Below are 18,887 nucleotides of genomic sequence, written 5' to 3' on the forward strand. Positions count from 1 at the left end.
GACTTTGTAGATGATCAGGGTAAGCAGATCACCGTGGAGGCTTTGGAGCTGAGGAGCTGGCAAGAATGGAGGAGCTGAAGAGCTGTAGTTAGGAACCCTAGAATCCCCCTCCGTTTATGTAAATATTGAACTCTTGAGAGAGTTTTGTTGTAATAACGAGCCAGACTCCATTTCATTTTATGAATAAAATGTCCTTTTAACGCACCCAAAATTCAGGGCGTTACAGATTTTATCAATAAATTGTCTTCTTAACGTACCCAAAATTCGGGGCGTTACAGATGCCTTGACAACGCATCAGTTCAATGGATGGCAGAAACTTTGGCTTTGGAATTATTAAGCACTTGTAAATTTATGTAAATAACTTTTGCCCACAGTTCTCCCTCCAATTATTCCGGTTTAGTTATTTCATATCATGTCAATTTATTCACCAACAAAGAAGCTCACGGGCACGAAATCCTCGTGCGAGCATGCCGGCATGCACCTAGTTTAATGTAAAATATTCTCATCAAATAAATTTTGGAGGGATTCGTAATAGGCATTCAATTCCGAAATGTTTAATTATTCTGATGACGAATAGGATCTGTGGTATTTTTTCCTTTTTTTGTTTAAATGAAATTTTTTAATGAAGCAGCACATCTTCCAACCACACTAGTTCCACGTAATATAGTTGTGTGGTACGGAGTTAGCGCCACATGACACATAGCGCTAATAACTTGGGTAGCACCATTTCAAATGACTATACCGAGTTGTTTTAAAAATAGTTTGAAAATTAGAATACTTTGGCTAATTGTTTTTTTTTTTAAAAGGAGTACTTTGAAAAAAACCTCACAAAATTGGAGTAAAAAAAAACCATCTCCACTGCTTACTCAAATCTTGACTCAAACTCAAATTTGAGTAAAAATACCCAAAACCCTCATTCACTCCTTACCCAAACCTATACCAAATTTGAGTTTTACCCGAATTTAGATTCAAACCCATACTCAAATTTTTGAAGGTAAGTTTCACACCTTTAAATTTACAATATTGCCATTAATGAAGTTTTTACTCAAATTTGTGCATATTGGTGCTTGGCTTTGAGTTTACCCATTGAAACACATATTACCAAATCAAATTTGGGTAAAAATCTGAGTAAGAAGTAGAGATGCTCTTAAATGGTCAGATTGATAAAACAGTACGTCAAAAGACAAAACTGAATAAAAAGGGAGATTTAGTGATAAGTCCACTGTGAGAAACTTGTAGAGTCTTTAGTCCACTTCAATAATTTGTAGAGTTCCTAATCCACTTGCTTAATAAGTCCATCTCCACCACCCCCACCCCTACTCCACCACCCCCACCCCGCTCACCACATCACCACCGGAAAGTTTGTTGGAGTGCCTAAACCACTAAAACCATATGAAACTAAATGCCCAAACCATTAAAATCTTGTGAAAGTGCCTAAATCATTAAAACCATACTAATAAACTAAGTGCACCCTAAAACGCTATGAAAGTGCCTAAAATTCTTAATCCAATGAAAGTGCCTAAACTACTAAAACCCTATAAAACTAAGTGCACCCTAAAACCATATGAAAGTGCCTAAATTTTCCGGCCAATTTTTCGGCGCCGACCAATTTTCCACGCTAACTTTTTGACGTCGGTCAACTTCCTGGCGATGATGTTGCAGGAGGGTATAAATATTAAATTAAAATAGAGTGGATTGGGCCTACTATGAAATGTTAAAAATGGACTAGAGACTTTAATAACTTGGGAAGTGGACTAAAGACTCTTCAAGTTTCTTGCCGTGGACCTAAGACTAATTTTTTAATAAAACTAAAGTATAGGGGGGCGAAGTGTTAACTTCCCGATTTTACTCAGGCGCACATCGGCATCCGTCGGAGGAAAAGAAGCAGCGGGAAGAGATGTTGGGGTTTTCGTACGGAGAGGTGTTCCTACTCCTTGGAGCCACTGCTGCAGTCATCGGTACCCCCACCCCCCCTCTCTCTCTCTCTACACACATATACGTATGTATGTATGTATGCAAAGGCGGTGGTCAAATGTTGCAGTCAAATTCTTTGTGATTATTTTACTAAACGAACGGCATTATTAGGTCCCAAGGATCTCCCAATAATAGCGAGAACCGTCGGGAGATTAGCAGGTCGTGCCATCGGATACGTCCAACTGGCTCGTGGCCAATTCGATAATATCATGCAGCAAAATCAAGCTCGTCAGGTCTTTCTCTATCCTCCCACCCCCCAACATATAGGTAAATTAGGTACAAATAGCTGATTAGTTGTATCACAGTATTTAGCTTATTGTGTTATTCTGCAAAAAAGAATGTCATGTTATTCAAGCGGTAGTGATTTTCACACACTCTTTTTTGTCTTCTTGTGATGTGAATTTACATCGTTGTCCTTCTAATTCTGAAAGAGTATACAAAAAAAAGGTTAAATTTGTAAATTAACATCACATGAGGACAAAAAGGGAGAACGGTTATGGAAAAAGAGGGTGTCAAAATCAATTACCTTGTTGAATCTACTTTTTGAGTTGTGTCTTACGGGTATCAATCCTTGTTTGGTGGTTGTTTTCGGAATAAGATTAGCAATAGTTACTTCTGGATCTTATCTATTTTCCAGTAGAAATGATTTTTAAGAATGTGGAAACATTTGTCTAATATTTTTTTAACGGTTATGCTATTGGCAGCCCACTGGGTGGTCAATAAGGGAAGAAGAATACAAAAAAAAATACAGTTTCCGATGCACTTTTAACGCTTTCAAGGCACAACACATTTTTTTGGCCATTTTTCTACCATATTGACAATGCATTGGGCTATTATTAGCATTTTCCTTTTCTAGAAGACATGTTATTTTCCAAGTAATCCCTGAAAAAGATGTTTGAACCATCAGCCAACCAAGTTTTAGTCAAAGTTCTATGCAGAATTAGTTCTCAAGAACTACAAACAGAGAGTTAAAGTTCTGTGAAAACTCTATGATATTGTGTTGTGTAGTTCACACACGTGTTTCCTTTGACTGGAATAAACAGCATTGCATTGGTAGTGTGTTCTGACGTTCTCGTGGCATGTAACTCCCAGGTGCATAAAGAACTTCAAGATACAATGTCTCAACTAGAGGCCATACGTCATGAAATTCGAACCATCTCTTTTATGAATCCTGGTCCATTGACTCGGAGGCTTGTGGACAATATTGACCAAACATCTGTTTCTAGTGGTATCGTATTTTTCTGAGACCTTTCAATTCTGAAACGAATAGATTTGATTTTTCATGAGTGAATTTGACGCATTTGGTGGTTCTCGTTCTGTTCCAGATAATGCTGAACTACCAAAACCTGATGCAACCCAACAACCTGACATTGAGAACAGACCAACTATTTCAGATGCCAAGGTTTTGCTAAGCATTATAACAAATTATCGATATGATATTGGTTTAACCCGAGTGACTTATATCAATATTGATGAAGTATTTTCTTTCCCTTCATTTTCCCCAGAATTTTATGTCAGCAACCTCAGGATTTTCTGATATGCACAGTCAAGCAACAGCTTATGCTAAATTGGCTGAATCGGCGGCTCTTAACTCGGGGTTGAAGAAAAGTAGTGAAGCTATTGACGAGCTAACTGATGAATCTGGTCTTATGGTTCTGCCGGTATCCGCTGAAAGCACTGGATTGCTGCCAGATTGCAAGGGTAATAATCTTCTCTTCGGTACAACACCACGAGTTTGCATCTTAGAATGTTGCTTCTTACATGTGAAGTTTTGTTACCTCTTAGTCCTAGTGTAAAGTAGTTTCTGTTTTGGTCATATCAGGAATTCTTAGTGACTAGAATGGCAAATTTCTGAATCTGTTATTTGGGATGTGTGTATCCATCAAATTGCCTTTGTTTCAGTTGAAGCTATATAGCCTATATGTACTTGCAATCTGTTTGTTTCTATAAGTGATGCTTTTATGGAAATTGCTTTCCTAAGTGAGGAGGTTCTAGAAGAGATGAAATTGGGCTCGTCACGTTTCACATGTTTTAAGGTGTCGGGAAATTTTGAAGCCTCTTTTGAATTTTGATGGAATAGCAACATTTCGATGTCTCCTTTGAGCTGTAATTGTGATCTCGAAAGGAAGTTCCAAAATTTGGTGCAATGGTTAGGAATGTACTGGACCTTCAATAGATGAAGCAATGCTGTATAGTCCTACTGCTCGTGCGAGAGTTTTGACAAGTTGAGGAGTTGTAGAATGAGTTGAATACGCCTCTTAGAATTTTGACTCAAGACAAGTGAAAACTATTCTTTGACCCCATTTTCATCTAACCATGTTTTTTGGAACTTGTGTTATTTGCACAAGTGACTACCCTCAGACTCGAACCTAGTTCTTATGCTTGACAACTTCAGCTGATGCTTCCACAAAAGTACCGTTTTACCCTCTCAAGTAGAGGGGGACTGATTTATCTTTCAAAAAGTTTAACACTTGCGTCAAATTGGTTAGTAATGAAACTTGCATTAGCCAACCGTAGGTCCTCCTTTACTACCTTTGCCTCTATGTTAAGTGTACTCCTTTAAATGTTTTGAGTACATGTGCGGCTTTATACTTAGATAAGGGTATAAGATCCGTGTCCGACATGATTAGTTGGGCTTTCACTTTGCAAGCATATTTTGGAACTCAAATTTAACGTAAACAATCAATAGAACTCCTATATTATGCATGCAATGGCATTTATAAAGACCATTTATCCTGGGAAAGTTAAAGGAACAGGCTATGGAGAATTCTTATATTATGCATGCAATGTCCTTGAGAATTAATGCAGATGAATCTGACACATAGACACATACCTACACCTGCACTCTACTCGAATACATGTAACATAGACCTTTGTTGTGTCCAAGAATACCTCGGCTTTTAATGCCTGTAAATATTAGTTTTGAAAATTCTGGCTTGCTTGATCAGTGCTTTCCGTTTGTGCATGTTATTTGTCCATTAGGTTTTGTGTTACCTATCATGCATATTTGATGCATAGTCTGGCCATGTGCTTGCATTTTTACATTCAAAAACTTATGAAGAGAAATAACCTGTCAGTTTGGTATCAGATAATGCAGAAGGATCAGACATAGTGTTGGAAGCAATATTGGAAGCAGAGGTGGCACGTAATGCCAAAGAGTTTTTTGTGCAGCATCAAAATCAATTAAAGAATGAATAGAAAGGTATTTATCTTACGGAACATTCACCAATTATGTTATAGAACATTCAGTAGTCCATTTGTTAGGACCATCAAACATTTCATTTGTCTATGGGATTTAAATATACTGTGAAGTTTTAGCAGCTTTGGGAAAGGCTGCTTTTGGAAGGCTTATGTGGTCAACATTCCCTTCTTAGTTCTTAGACATTTGGATTCAAAGCATTTTACTGTCATATAGTAGTGGAAAGTTGAAAAACCAGTTAACATGCATGTGTAAAACATTGTACATTGACCTTTATTTGGAAGGTTTCTACACGAGTACACGGGCACAGGCTTCGTATATGTGCATGCATGTTGACATACGTTCTTGATCACATTCATCATATGTTTTGTTCATTAGAATAGCTTATTGTGATGATACGATACTAGGGTTTAAGAATATATAGTGGCAAATAAAAGAAAGCCCAATTTAGTAAAAACAGTATTTCCTTTATCATCATTTTTGTTGCGGTTATGCACAACCATGGAGAACTTGACTCTCTATTATCTGGCTTGTTTATGCTTCCAATCGCTGATGAAGAATATTGCTTCTAGAAGGAATGGAATCGAGCAAAAAGCTTGCAGCATTCAAGATCTGCACATTCCACTGAAGTGTAATGGAAATGACAGAGGCCCATAACTGAAGGATCCAAACAGTAACCATCGGATTGGAACGGCTCTGATTATTAAGCATAACTCTGACTAGATCCATTAGCTGAACATCTGTAGCTAACTTGTGTAGATTACCGAAGAGCTGCGGATGACAATTGAGATCAGAAGATAGTTTTCCTGCTAGGGCAGTTGTGTAGAATTCTAAAGTAACTTTTCAACTAGGAATTGCTCATATGATTTTTGTACTGATTCTTATTGTTCTTCAATAGCCCCTTCTGGTTGTGCCATTACTAGTCCCGTTGCCCCTGACTATTGTTTAGAGAGCATTCTTCCGATGATATGTCATGCAAGCCAAGCTAAGGACTATCATCTGTCCACCCGAGACCAAAGCCTAGGTTAATAAGAAACCAATCTAGGAAAACACCTATTGGGGCAAAGCCCCATTACACCCATTGGGCCAAGCCTAGAACCTAACCCTATGGGTCTGTGACCCAAATCTACAACAAAGCTCAAAGAGACGGGCCAAGCCCAGTCCAAAAATGGGCTAAGCCCGACCCGGCACCACCACTGCCGAACCCTAAACAGATCAACCCATCCCGCTGCCCCACCAAGCCGCAGGCCACCAACCACAGGCGAAACCACACCACCACCACAGCACCGATCTAGGCCCAAACCCAACACATCCGGACTTCGAAGACAACGACCCACAAGAATTATGTGATTCATGAGAACTAGCATAACAAAGTTGATTATCATAACATTATTGAAGGAATGAGTACGATTTCAACTCCTCGAAATTGTTTGTCGATTAAAACCAGCAAAAAAGTTTGATTGTTGGTAGCATTGTGGAATGGTGTTAGCAATTATGGGAACTGAAGATTAATCATCGAACTAACAAGTACTACTAAAAATATAGTCAAGCTACGCATAACAGTGAGCTACACAAATTAAGCAGTACAGAGATCACAAAACAGAACCAAAAGTAAAGAACAGTTCTGAGTCTTTCAGAAAACAAATTGTGTTTTCCCACCACCCTCAAGCAATTCGAAAATCCACCCAAACCAATAAAACAAATAGATGATAAAGTCATGATAAAAAGACAAGAAAAGAAAAAGAAGATGAAGTACGCTTCATCGGAATCAAGGAGGCTCCTAACCCTTTGTGGTCAACACGTGTACTGGCTGTGTCGCTTTGGGTAATAAAAAAAAACCAACTAGCAAGAAGCCTCCTTTTAATACCCAGCCTAGCAATGTCGTTTGCACGTCCAGCACTTGTGCTCTGCAAGCCCCCCGGTTCCCGCTTCATCATCTCAAAACCTCACCACCTTATCGGCCTTGACCACCGGATTATCCCTAGCAATGGTGTCCTTCCCCACAGCCTTAAAATCGAACTTGCACTCGTGCTCCTCCGGGTACCTGTGGGCTCCACAGAATGTGGCCCCACACCGGCACAGGAACCCCACCAGTCCCACCTTCTTGTTGCAGCTCGAGCACCTTTTCGGCGCTGCCTTACCCATTGATTCAAACCCAGTTGACGGCGACAGCAAAGATGCAACATGAGCTTTAAACACCCTGAAATCATCGTCATCAAGTTTCGCCGTTGAGGCTTTTTTGTCGGACACCGCTTGCTCTTCCTTGCCGCGGAGGTCTCGGTAGCACTTGGAACACAAGTTCATGGTCGCCGACGTGCTGAAAAACCCGCATCCGTTCTTGCATAGCTTAGGCTCGGATTCTTGGATGCCTTCAGAACCCATCTCTCTTCTTTTCTTCTACTTCTTATTCTCTCTCTCTCTCTCTCTCTCTCTCTCTCTCTCTCCTAGTTCTAGTTCGTTGTCTCTGGATTATGCGAATAGTTATAGATAAGCTATTGCTAAGGTCGGCTACTGAAGAGGGTGGTTTGACAAATATAGCCAATTCTACTTGAAGACGAAGAGAAAAATTATGGGGGGTATTTATAGGCAATTGCAGTGTTTCAATACTTGTTGGAATTGGGATTTCCAATTGTACAAGGAAATTAGAGTTGTGATTCTTTAGTCGTTTTTGAATAATTTTTTTTTATTTTAGAAATTGAATAAGATAAACTGGTAACGTGTACCATTAAAATGAAAAAATTCCAAACCAAAGAGAATTGGGAAAACTAGGGACCCACATAGCTTCTTGAAGAATCTAGAAACAAATGCTGGAATTCCCAAAAATGCTAGGGGCATAGCTTCTTGAAGAATCTAGAAACAAATTTTGGAATTCCCAAAAATGCTAGAGGTACATCAATTGTGTTACACTTTAGCCACACCCAACGGGTCTCACTTGTATGTGAGAAAGGTGTGGCACGATGTGCCCTAGCACGTTTTGGAATTCCCAATCAGAACGGGTTCCACCTGTATGTGAGAGAGATGCGGCTGAGATGTAGCACAGATGTGCCCCTAGCACATTCTGGAATTCCCAATCAGAAGGAAAATTCTGTTTTTGAATGGCAGGAGATTCTTTTAGGAAATATATAAATAAGTTTTAACGGAATTCGATTTTGGTGGAGTTCTAGGTATAATTGGTGAAGTTTGCGACGTGTCACCATAAGAGAGGTCCAAACTATAGGCCATGAAAATACCATCCATACTAGATTATACTTCAATCAGAACTCTTTTTAATTACGGCAAATTTCCAATTAGATTATATTTCAATTATTTCAGTTCTCTGGTTATTGGAGAAATTGATTTCAATGTCCCACCATTAAGTCAACCAGAAAGTCCGTTCACACAGACTTTTCATAGAAGAACATCACCTAGAAGAACTCCACCAAAACCGAATCCAGAGAAATTGATAGAGATTGCACTTTCGATCGTCGGATAGTAAACTGTTACATGAGATGTTTAAACCAAAACCAAAACCAAGCATTAAACCCGCGCTGCATCTGCTAAATTAGTTGGAAAACAATTGCAAGAAAATTGCGGCAGCAAGTATGAGAAATTCACTTACTAAAAATGAGGAACTTTTAAGTAAGACTTGTAATTTCAGTACCCGAAAGGTTGGATGATAATGAACTCGCGCCGAATACGGAACAATGGGAGTAGTAAAAACCAGAAGCAAATACAAAAGCAACGCATAATGTGGTTTCAACAAGCAAGTATTTGAATAGCAAAACAGTGAAACACATGTCAAAGTTCTCGCCCGTGTCGAGGGCTGATGTGTATTATCGAGTAACCCAAACAAATGCAACATCAAGAACTTAAAACTCATCTTGGCTCCACAACAAATCAAGCGTTCTCACACTAAACACTGTCAACTGTCCATTTAGGTTTGATTATGAAGTGAACAAAGACATTGCAGTCGAGCTAACTTGAGAGGCAATGACCTTATATGGAGATTAAATATAACCAAATCCAGTTAAGCAGGGAAATCCAAAAAATTGAAGTCAAGAACGGTTTACAACTCAGGGATGCCCATGAACATATGAGCCTGGATTATTCAACGGAAAAATTTACCCAATTTGCTTTAGCATGCATCCAGATCCCGGCATGGGGGAGGCTTGGGCTCACCTAACAATGTAGTATTCCCACCTTCTGGTCCACAATTAAGGCGCATGGGGTTCTGAGTGCCGCGCTGAGATGCACATATGATAACAGATAATAAGCACACCATATCCACAATCACGCAGTAGAAACAGATTTAAACCTTACAGTTGCCTTACCGGTGGCTTCTCCCCTTTTCTTAACATCTCAACTATCTCAACCACTCGCTTTGGAGTAACATCCTCCTGCATGTTTGACATAAGACACAAACATAAAGCTCGAAAAGCTTCTATTTAGGTGATGTGAAAACACCCGAGGTCGGAAAATTAGATGTACTCACAAAGTAATTGTAGGTGTATCCTTCTGATCCACTGGAGTAGTCAGCCACTGTTATCATAGGAGCATTTACACAACATCCCTGTAGAAAACACAATGATTTATTGCCCCAAGCATTGTTCGTCGAGGATATATATGTGCAAACTGCTTAGATCACATCAAAATTGCAGAAAGGCATCTAAAACACATGTTCTCTCTTGATTTTTAGTTGCCTCTCCAGGATGGTGAGATAAGCAGCAGCAGGAAGCAAAAGACAAAGGCAAGCCATAGGAACAGTAAGAAGCTTGCCCCATCTGCAATTTATTTGAATACTCATTTTTTCAATTTTTAGGCTCGCTCATCATGAAGTTTACTTTTCTTTGCCTTGGTAAATCGGAATAAATTGATGAATGAATGGTGCTACTTGTTTTTAATATTAACTTAGCAATCATGGGAATTCAAGAAAACAATGTACTTTCTATCCACTCCTAGCCTAGTTGAGCAAAACCAGTGGTAAAACCATCAAGAAATGCAGGCCAAGACCAATGAGTAAGAACTAAGAACAAACTAACCATGCATTCCATTTCTCCAACAGAAAACATGCCATCCTTGGTTACTTCTGCACATCACAAGTTCTGTAAATTAATATTCTGTTTGTGCTCCAGCTGCACAATCTTCCATGAGAAATTTTCTGAAAGGTACCAATCAGATCAAAATGAGAAGAATAGAGGGCATATAATTGAAATCGTACCATTGCGCTTAACCCCCAAGTGTTTTAGTAAGGCATCTTCAATTTCTCGTGAACCACGAATCATACAAGGTGTTGTGCCACAAACCAAAAGGTGGTATTTGCCAACCTGCAGAATCAATAGAAGAAGCTTACACTTGAACGCTGAAACTTGCAAGATAAAACAAAATTTGAGAAATTGGTATCAAAATGACAGAATTCACAATCCAAGAGTCAGGGAAAAAAGAAAGTCTACTTCCTCACCTTTGCACGGTTGAACATTGAATAGAATGTTGCAACCTCGTACACACGGATAGGAGCAACTTCTATAACCTTAGCCACCTGTACCACAAACACCAACATTCATTAGAATGCTGAAATTTAACACAGAGGACAATCCTTGAGCCTTGGAAAACGGAAGCTTATCCCTAGTTTCTAGTTTGGTCTCTTTTTCGTTTTCTTTCGAAACCTCTCTCTCTCTCGTTTTTCATTCCCCTCTAGTTAGTACAAATAAGAACTTGATCAGTCATCCTTAGAAGGATAAAACCCGATAGGGCTAAAAGCAATAACCTAGAACATGGGTTATCTAACAACTTCTAGTGAAGTTGATTGCTCATCTCCCTCCCCCCAGTGGTGACCAAGGTTCGAGTCCCATGGGGGCGGGGCTTTGGGGGGCGGGGCTATGGATAGCCTCCGGACCTCCTTGTGCTAACTCTAACATCCCCCACTAACCCCCGCTAATGTATACAATGTTGACCAAAAAAAAAAGAACATGGGTTAACTCTTGACCTGTCGTGATAGCAACACGGCCGAAAGAAAATATTCAGAGACATGACACAGAGATAGAAAGGAAATACTTGTCAAATATGGCAAAGGCATGAAACTACGTATTCTGCAAGGCAGTATGTATCCATGTACTTACAAAGGCGTAGACGTCAAAGCAGCACATGTTTGATACTCGCAAGTTAACAACAATTTCACATCACCAGCCAATCTAACAAGATTATTTTTTATAGTTAGAATACTGTTTATTCCTTGAATGTAGGATCGATGAAATGTCAAGGAGACTCAACGAGCTGCAATTCATGGCCCAGCCATGGCTACCCATGAGCTGAATTTTTCCCTGATATAATGGACGGGTATCATTGGCATGGACCTTTTATTGATATAATTGTTTCTTTTCTTCTTAGAAACGTCATCACAGACATAGAGTAAAACATAATTACTAAATTGTTCTGTATAATTTCTCAATAACACGTAAGAATCAAAGTATTAGCAAGAATCTCTCTGCTTTTCACTCAATCCAGAACTAGATTCTTCTCTTTAAAATTTCGCATAACTTATGTTCATCACTAGCTGGACAGATTCCCTAACAGTGTTTCATCAATGTAGAAACTCAACATCGACAACTTCTTAAGGAAACTTTGGGCATGAAACTTAGGTCATATGATTGTTGGTATTCATCGAATATCATACCAGTTGATCGAACAATAATTTGACGAAGTACAATATTTGGCGCAAATAAAACTATTACAAACATGTTATGCACTCAGAAAGAAGTTAGGTCTCTCAAACAGAGAATTCCAACAACTTTAGGATAGTCACGAGAGTTTAGAATTTAGACTCCGTATTGGGCTACTTCAGGGTTTCGTAAGTAAACAAACATTAGCCAAGGTAACTAGCAATGACCAGAAGGGCAACAGAGGTTAAGCTACCATGTCTATACAAAAGCTTGTCAAGAGCTCATTCAAAATCGATAACTTTTTGTCATAGAAATGCGGGGCACAATGGTGTTCAAAGAAGCTTTAGGAAGAAAATGCTGATAGTTGGAAAAACTTCAAAGACACCCACAGAAACAAATGCTACGAATGAAATGTATCTGTAGAAGGAAAATAGAAACTGCTTTCAGATTCACGAAACATACTGCATTCATTGCTGAAACAGGAAGCCACCCTCCATGCTGCTGTTGCGCAAGATCTAGCAGAGGAATGACCGCAGACTGTTTGTAGTTGGATGGATAGTGTGATAATATCTCCGTCACCTACAAACATAGAATAAAATGGCAAGCGTCAGAATTCAAGATTGAGAAGCATACAATGTGCTGAGTCAACAAGGTTTAGCTATGCTGATAAAAAAAATACAAGGTTTAGCTATCCAATAGCTTTGATCAGGAGGGAAAAGGTACTTCCGACCTTAATTCAGTACACAATCCCCAAAGGGCAGACCATTTACAACTTTCAATGCAATACATACCAAGAAGAAATTAACTCTAGAGTCTAGACTGTACTGGGCAATAGAAACTCGCTGAATGGGTCCACATAGTGAATTGCAGTAGATAATAGATAAGAACCCCTAATCCCCTAGCTATCCTTATGAGCTGGAAATTAGTACATAAAAAATACATTAGCTTTGCTCAGGGCTCAATGCTGTACTTATCATGGCCATTGCACAAGCTAAGAAATCACGATATCGTTATCACCATACATGTGTGATTGAAAGAAAAAAAATACATTGCCGGAAATTAGATACCTAGATCTAGAATACCCCCAAAAAAAAGCAGAAACATTTTCTGTACCTAGAACAATGTTGTCAATCCCGTACCGGACGGGCAATAAAATGGTACACATACCTAGGTGTGTTTGTAATGCCCAAGTACCGGCCCATACCTGTAGAAACCTGGTGTACCAATCGGTACCGTGCTTGTACCGGAATCTCATCCGGTACAAAAAAAATTGCATAATTTTTTTCTTTTGCTTAAAAATGCTTGAATTTCAAGATAATATAACAAAACTTGGAATCTGTAATATGTTAATCATCTTAATTTAATATTTAGGACTAATCTTAAGGCATATCAATTTATTTACGTCTCTATTTAATTTTTTTGGTTTTTTGTAAATATATAAAAATCTCTGAAATACATGTTGCGGTCAATCCAGAACAATACCGCAATACACGCTGATTCTGGTACGTACCGTGCCAATAGAGAAAATGGTATGCTTGCCGGTATGGAATTGACAACATTGATCTAGAATACCATCAAAAAGTATATGTATCTGTCTACATACACAGGTACTGTTTAGCATACAAAACACTTCAATATGCAGAAGCCCAATCCTTCTTGGAACTCCAAAGTTTCTGTTAATCCAAGTGGAATGAGACTAAATGAATAAAGATTCCATCAAACCAAGTGGAATGAGGCTAAATGAAGGATAGGGAATCAAATCCTTCCAATTTTTCCCATAGAAATATGCACACACAAACGTATACAGTAGATGGATAACCAAACGTCTAATAATTTGAAGTCTAAAACGTCATTTTACCTTTTCTTTGTTTGCGTCATTGAATTCCCATGGAAGGTCGGGTTTGTTATCGGGAGTATCAAGGTGCTGCAACAAAAATAATCACTCGATTAAACTTAAAAAATTCGAGCTGCACTAGACCTAAAACCCCTAGAAGATCAAACTTACGTAGTTTAGGGCAGTGGAAAAGGACCGAGAAGCCTGCATAAATTAAGAGAAAGAAAGAAAGAAATGAGATCGAAAAACAAGAAATCGGAGTTGTTTTGCTCGGAAAAAAAGTGAGAAAATGAGGGAAAATTAGGAGGGAACCTGGGGAATTTGGCGGAAAGCTCGACGGATCTCAAGCAAACGTTGAGTCGCACGGCGAGCGAGCATCTTCGATCTGATGATGATGATGAGAGAGAGAGAGAGAGAGAGAGCGAGGTCCTCGTCCCTGTGACTGAGGTGAGAGGGTCTAACGTTTACAGGGGTGCGTATAACGCATGCGGATGAGTAGTATTTGTGGTTTGTACCGTTTGTAATCGTACGTGTGCTTTCCACAGTGGTGACCTGAGTTCGAGTCCCACGGAAAACAAGTTTGGGTTTCAGGACTATGGATAGCTTCTGAACCTCTCATTGACTAATATACTATCACCCTGCTAATTTCCGTTGATGTATACCGGATGACAAGAAAAAAAAAATTTCAAAGGCCGAAAAACCTTTCGACACAGAGGCACGAGTTTTTCGGCATAGATAATCCTGGACTATACTAAGTCGGAGCTAAAACTGGGGCCGTGAGATTTAGGGCCTGTTTGGGAGGCTCATTTTCCCATTTTCGTTTTTCCCTTTTCCTTTTTTGGATGTTTGGTTGAGAAACCCGAGTTCCATAAGAATGAGTTCTCTGATTTGAACAATGAAGAAGAGAAGTGAAAAAGAGGGAAAGATGAGCTTTTCCCATTTCCGTACACCAGTTGCTCCAAAAGACTCCACTACCCTCTCCCTTAATTTGTCAATAATCTGCTAGAACTCCTTCACCTAAAGTCGAACTTGACGACGGAGCACGAATGCTATGCGTCTCTTCAGTGTGTCTCTGTCCCTTCAAGTTCATCCACAAATAACACAAACTCGACCTATTCCCCGTCGCCATTTTCTGTTAAATCTGAAAACCCACAAATTCAATACCCAAGGCCTGACTTTTATGCACATTATTAGATCTGGAAAAATGGGTCTATTTAGCAGTTGTGGTGGTTTGGAGATTGGCGAGGGAGGGCGGTGGTGGAGTTTGAGATATGTGAGAGAAGATTTATTACAGTTTTTTTTTTTTTTTAAAGTACTTGTTCCGTTAGTCGTTTGGTTGATGGAAAAATAGAAGTGGGTTGAGAAGTAGTAATAACCAGGGGCAATATAGTAAAAAGACAATCAATAATTCATTTTCATCCTATATCTCCCAAACACTACTCCTGCTACAAAATGCATTCAGCACATATCATCCAAACCCTCTACCAAATACAAAATACATTCTGACTATAATTCAAAAAGGCAAAAAATTAAAAATGAAAAGCCAAAAAGTAGGCTCCCAAACACCTCTTACTAGGTTGTTATGTATTTGGGCTTTCAGATTTATTTATGTGTTCATCGTTGAAATTGATGAAGGAAATGATGGGCCTATTTTCAGGTCAAGTCTGACTAAATAGTGGAGTGTAGCCCAACATATCAGTGTTGGGCCAACACTGATAAGCAATTTGCGTGGGTGAAGTGCACAAAAAAATTACTCGCTACGACTTTTTTTATTTTTGAGGGAAGAGGAACATATATTTAGAACAATAAATAAGTTATAGTTCTCATTAAGGACATATTGGTCCAGAAAAATACAAAAAATTTATGCAAAGAAAAAAGGCAAAAAAAAAAAAAACCCAACTCCGGTGTCGGAATCCACCGATTCGCTCGTAGAGCCGTAAAGGTGAGTAGATAAACCGTGATCTGCATCCAGATGTTACTTGTTCTCGCCGCAGGTCGCTGTTGACACCTTCAACTCCTACAACTTTTATTTGCGAAAGGGGCAGGAAGAAGCACTTTTTTCACCGGCTACTCAAAATTTGTTTAGCTTTAAATGGTAGACTATATTCAGACAGCCAAATCAAATTAGGTAAAATGTCATTAGAATGTGTGTAAATAGCTACATACTCTAGAATTTTAGATGCACTTTTTGAATAAATTAGGTTAAAATGAACAATTTGGTCTTACGCCTTAGAGAATCCCCGACCCAATACCCTCTAATCTCCTGATAAATAAATAAATAAATAAAAACCTCTAATCTCTATTTGTGGGGCTATAACCAATGAACCATGCATAGTATTCGATTCACAAAGTACTTTTAGAATGTTTACTATTTACAAACTCCATCGATCCAAATACTCTATCTTCAAAATACAACCACTATTACAAGACTTCAATGCTTGGTTGCGAGCATCTCCAACGAAAGATATCAAATTTGACGTGACATACCAAGTGAAAAAATTGGCATGTGAAACAACTCTAATAAAAGTGTCAAAGCTTAAGTGTCATGCAATGACTTGTTGTCTCATTTTTTTTTTTTTTAAAGTCTAGGAACACAAACTTAAAACATTAATCCTGACACAACTTTATCCGGAACCGTCCGAATATATGTATGCATTGGACGATCCCAAACACAATTGTGTTTGAATTTGTGTTTTAAATCTATGTGCTTGTTAGTGCTTTTTTTTTCTTTAGTACTTTATTAAGCAATACCCTCAATCTTGGCCAAAACTTGATAAATTACAACAAATATATATATATATATATATATATATATATATATATATATATATCGAGACGGTTCAAGGGACACCCAAAAAAACACCCCAAATCTCAAACTCATAGTTTCTGATCAAATTTTTATGATCCGAACCGTTCAATGTGTGCAGAATGTGATTTTAAGGGTACCCGCGAGAAATTAGCAAAAAAAATGATCGAGAAAGACTTGATTTGAGCAGTTTTATTTGAGCCGTTCAATAAAAAATTGTTTGAAACTGTTCGGATCAAGCCCTTTCCGGTCATTTTTTTTGTTGATTTCTCGTGAGTATCCTTAAAATCATGTTCTGATCATATTGAGCGGCTCGGATCATCAAAATTTGATCGGAAACTATGAGGTGTTTTTTTGGATAAAGCAAATTGTCACATAAGCCTTCAAAAAAGTTCTACATCCCCATTTTTTAAGCCAAGAATGGAGATATGGCAACCATCTTTTTGTTAAATACCTATTGACATCTTCACTTTAATTTGGCTGCTGTAAATATTTTACGCGCACACTTTTTAATTATATATACAGAACTAGTTCTCAACCAATAAATACATGGTAAATTGAACAAATTAAGAAAAAGATTAATTAACATATTCTATTTCCTGTTTCTTTCTTCAATTCCAATCAACACGGCAAAGCATACCTGTGAACAATACTTAACTTCGTATATATATACCGTCCTCTCGAATATTATTACTATGAAGGCCTAGCAAGAAAATGCAATTACAATTTTTCCCCACTTCTTTACAAAGAGACATATCTGAAGCAGATATGTGTATCTCCATCTCTTGCTCAATCAGTTCAATGGGTTTGCCAAAAACCAAAAAATCACAAAGGCTTAAAAGTTAAATAAAACCAAGCCACAAATAAAATTGCAAGTTTTGTTATGTTCCAAAAAGGAATTCGATCCTCTCCCGTCTAATATACCAATATCCAAACATGGACGGGAGAGAATTCGAACCCTTCAAGCAAGTCTATGCACCTTAATTAACCTCCCACTGAACGTACGGGATTTCTCTCCCTGGCCTGTGTTTTGTGTGTGATGGTGTTTAATGTTTGTGGGTTCTATATATGAACTTTTTAAGGACATCCCAAGCCTTTGGCATCTGATCCTTTCATGATTCTCATCCTTTTGCAAGAGGTAACAAACATTTCCCATGGGACATCTCCAACCAGCATCCAATCACCATCTTTGTCTTCATAGGTGGGTGCCTGATCAGATCCATTGTATCCTTCCCCCTCTGAGTACACACCTGAACATTGAATTAATAGTAAGTACTATTACTTTGAGACTTCAAAATGAACAATTTGGTCTCAAGGCTTAGACAAAATAGAGATCTTATTTTGTTACTTCCGTAAAAAGTTATAAATTATCCAAGTTCGAGCTGAGACTACAAATGACGTGATGGTTCTGAACTGTTATAGTATGACGAAATCCACTTCTGTGAAAGTTAAGGGTTCTTACCAATAGTGCACTTGAACATAATTTCCAAGGCCTTGAGGAGATCTGTGTAGCTCTGGTAAACATTCAGATCAATCTTCCTGAGATAAGGAGCTCCATCCATGCTCACTTTCACATAAATTCCTGAAGCGTCCGGCTCAGTTTTCTTTGGATGGAAGCAATTTTTCCGGTAGGATCGGACGGGCGGCCACCCCACCACTTGTGCCCTGCCAATACATCAGTCATAACCATTGTTAGCCCTGCTAGTCGCTGTATACAACTCCATACAAGCAAAAAATATTCTCACATATAATCACATGATTGACAAAAATCGACTCATGTCAATCAGGGGGGGTTGGTGATCAAATCATGAGACTGTTTCTAAGTTCTACCAATGTGTTGGATCTGAAACTTCTTAGATATTATCAACTCTTGTCGGTGAGGGTGTTGGCCCGGCGAACAATTCTAAAAACCAAACAGGTTTATTTCTTCTGAGGTGCAAGTTCAAAACCTCTCGGCCTCTTAGGTTCTATTAACTCTGATTGGTCATTCAAATGTGAGGCTTTCTACGATTCTAAATGATCATCTAGAGATTCTAGACGCACAAATGACACGAACACTAAGAAATATCAAAAACAATTCTGGTAACTTACTTGGCAGGGGGGGCACAGGAGTCTTGATCTTCGGCGTTTTCGGTCTCTAATGCGCCATTGATCATCTCCGACGAGGACCTTTTGTTAGGAAACAATTGTTTCTCCGTCGCCACATCGGCTGTCCCCGGCAGTCCTAATCTCAGTTCAGTCGCCTTGAGATTAAGATGATCGGACTCGTAAGTCATTGCGCTTTCCATCTCCCTCACTAATCTTTGTAAAATAGTTCAACAAACCCGGCCACCTTCTTGGTTGAACTTTCCGACAACGATACGCGTAGCAATATTCCGATGTATTCTTCTGGAGGCTATGTTTTACCAATGGAGAATTGATTTGTGTTTTCGAAGAAGG

The 18,887-nt window shown here is 38.8% G+C and overlaps 4 protein-coding genes and 1 long non-coding RNA gene across 8 annotated transcripts; 1 reads left to right on the plus strand and 4 right to left on the minus strand.

The window, feature by feature from the left end:
- The first annotated feature begins 1,776 nt into the window (after positions 1-1,776).
- On the plus strand, positions 1,777-6,089 carry LOC131314182 (uncharacterized). 4 transcript variants are annotated; one of them, XM_058342676.1, is made up of 7 exons: positions 1,777-1,958; positions 2,086-2,207; positions 3,067-3,202; positions 3,300-3,376; positions 3,480-3,693; positions 5,063-5,176; positions 5,746-6,089. In XM_058342676.1, exons 1-6 carry the CDS (start codon positions 1,898-1,900, stop codon positions 5,170-5,172), a joined length of 720 nt encoding a protein of 239 aa, XP_058198659.1. In that variant the 5' UTR covers positions 1,777-1,897; the 3' UTR covers positions 5,173-5,176; positions 5,746-6,089. The 4 variants fall into 4 exon arrangements, with proteins under 4 accessions (XP_058198659.1, XP_058198658.1, XP_058198661.1 ...); XM_058342675.1 differs by having other exon boundaries at positions 1,780-1,958; positions 5,749-6,089; XM_058342678.1 differs by having other exon boundaries at positions 1,799-1,958; positions 3,480-3,675.
- A 635-nt stretch (positions 6,090-6,724) lies between these two features.
- On the minus strand, positions 6,725-7,968 carry LOC131314184 (zinc finger A20 and AN1 domain-containing stress-associated protein 1-like). The gene has a single exon (XM_058342679.1). It carries the CDS (start codon positions 7,553-7,555, stop codon positions 7,112-7,114), a length of 444 nt encoding a protein of 147 aa, XP_058198662.1. The 5' UTR covers positions 7,556-7,968; the 3' UTR covers positions 6,725-7,111.
- A 935-nt stretch (positions 7,969-8,903) lies between these two features.
- LOC131312923 (NADH dehydrogenase [ubiquinone] flavoprotein 2, mitochondrial) lies at positions 8,904-14,176 on the minus strand. The gene is made up of 10 exons (XM_058340948.1): positions 13,955-14,176; positions 13,814-13,846; positions 13,667-13,732; positions 12,271-12,387; positions 10,611-10,688; positions 10,371-10,476; positions 10,192-10,238; positions 9,645-9,722; positions 9,484-9,549; positions 8,904-9,395 (listed from the first exon to the last, which is right to left on the minus strand). The coding sequence occupies exons 1-10, from the start codon at positions 14,018-14,020 to the stop codon at positions 9,288-9,290; spliced, it is 765 nt and encodes a 254-aa protein (XP_058196931.1). The 5' UTR covers positions 14,021-14,176; the 3' UTR covers positions 8,904-9,287.
- A 1,578-nt stretch (positions 14,177-15,754) lies between these two features.
- LOC131312925 (uncharacterized) lies at positions 15,755-16,421 on the minus strand. The gene is made up of 2 exons (XR_009196016.1): positions 15,933-16,421; positions 15,755-15,895 (listed from the first exon to the last, which is right to left on the minus strand). It is a non-coding gene; the product is annotated as an uncharacterized LOC131312925 (long non-coding RNA).
- Positions 16,422-17,089: 668 nt separating this feature from the next.
- On the minus strand, positions 17,090-18,874 carry LOC131312924 (auxin-induced protein 22D-like). Its single transcript, XM_058340949.1, has 3 exons — positions 18,540-18,874; positions 17,911-18,113; positions 17,090-17,698 (listed from the first exon to the last, which is right to left on the minus strand). The coding sequence occupies exons 1-3, from the start codon at positions 18,734-18,736 to the stop codon at positions 17,526-17,528; spliced, it is 573 nt and encodes a 190-aa protein (XP_058196932.1). The 5' UTR covers positions 18,737-18,874; the 3' UTR covers positions 17,090-17,525.
- Between the last annotated feature and the right edge of the window lie 13 nt (positions 18,875-18,887).

The sequence above is a fragment of the Rhododendron vialii genome, chromosome 13a, assembly GCF_030253575.1.
Source record: "Rhododendron vialii isolate Sample 1 chromosome 13a, ASM3025357v1".
NCBI classification, from domain to species: Eukaryota; Viridiplantae; Streptophyta; class Magnoliopsida; order Ericales; family Ericaceae; genus Rhododendron; species Rhododendron vialii.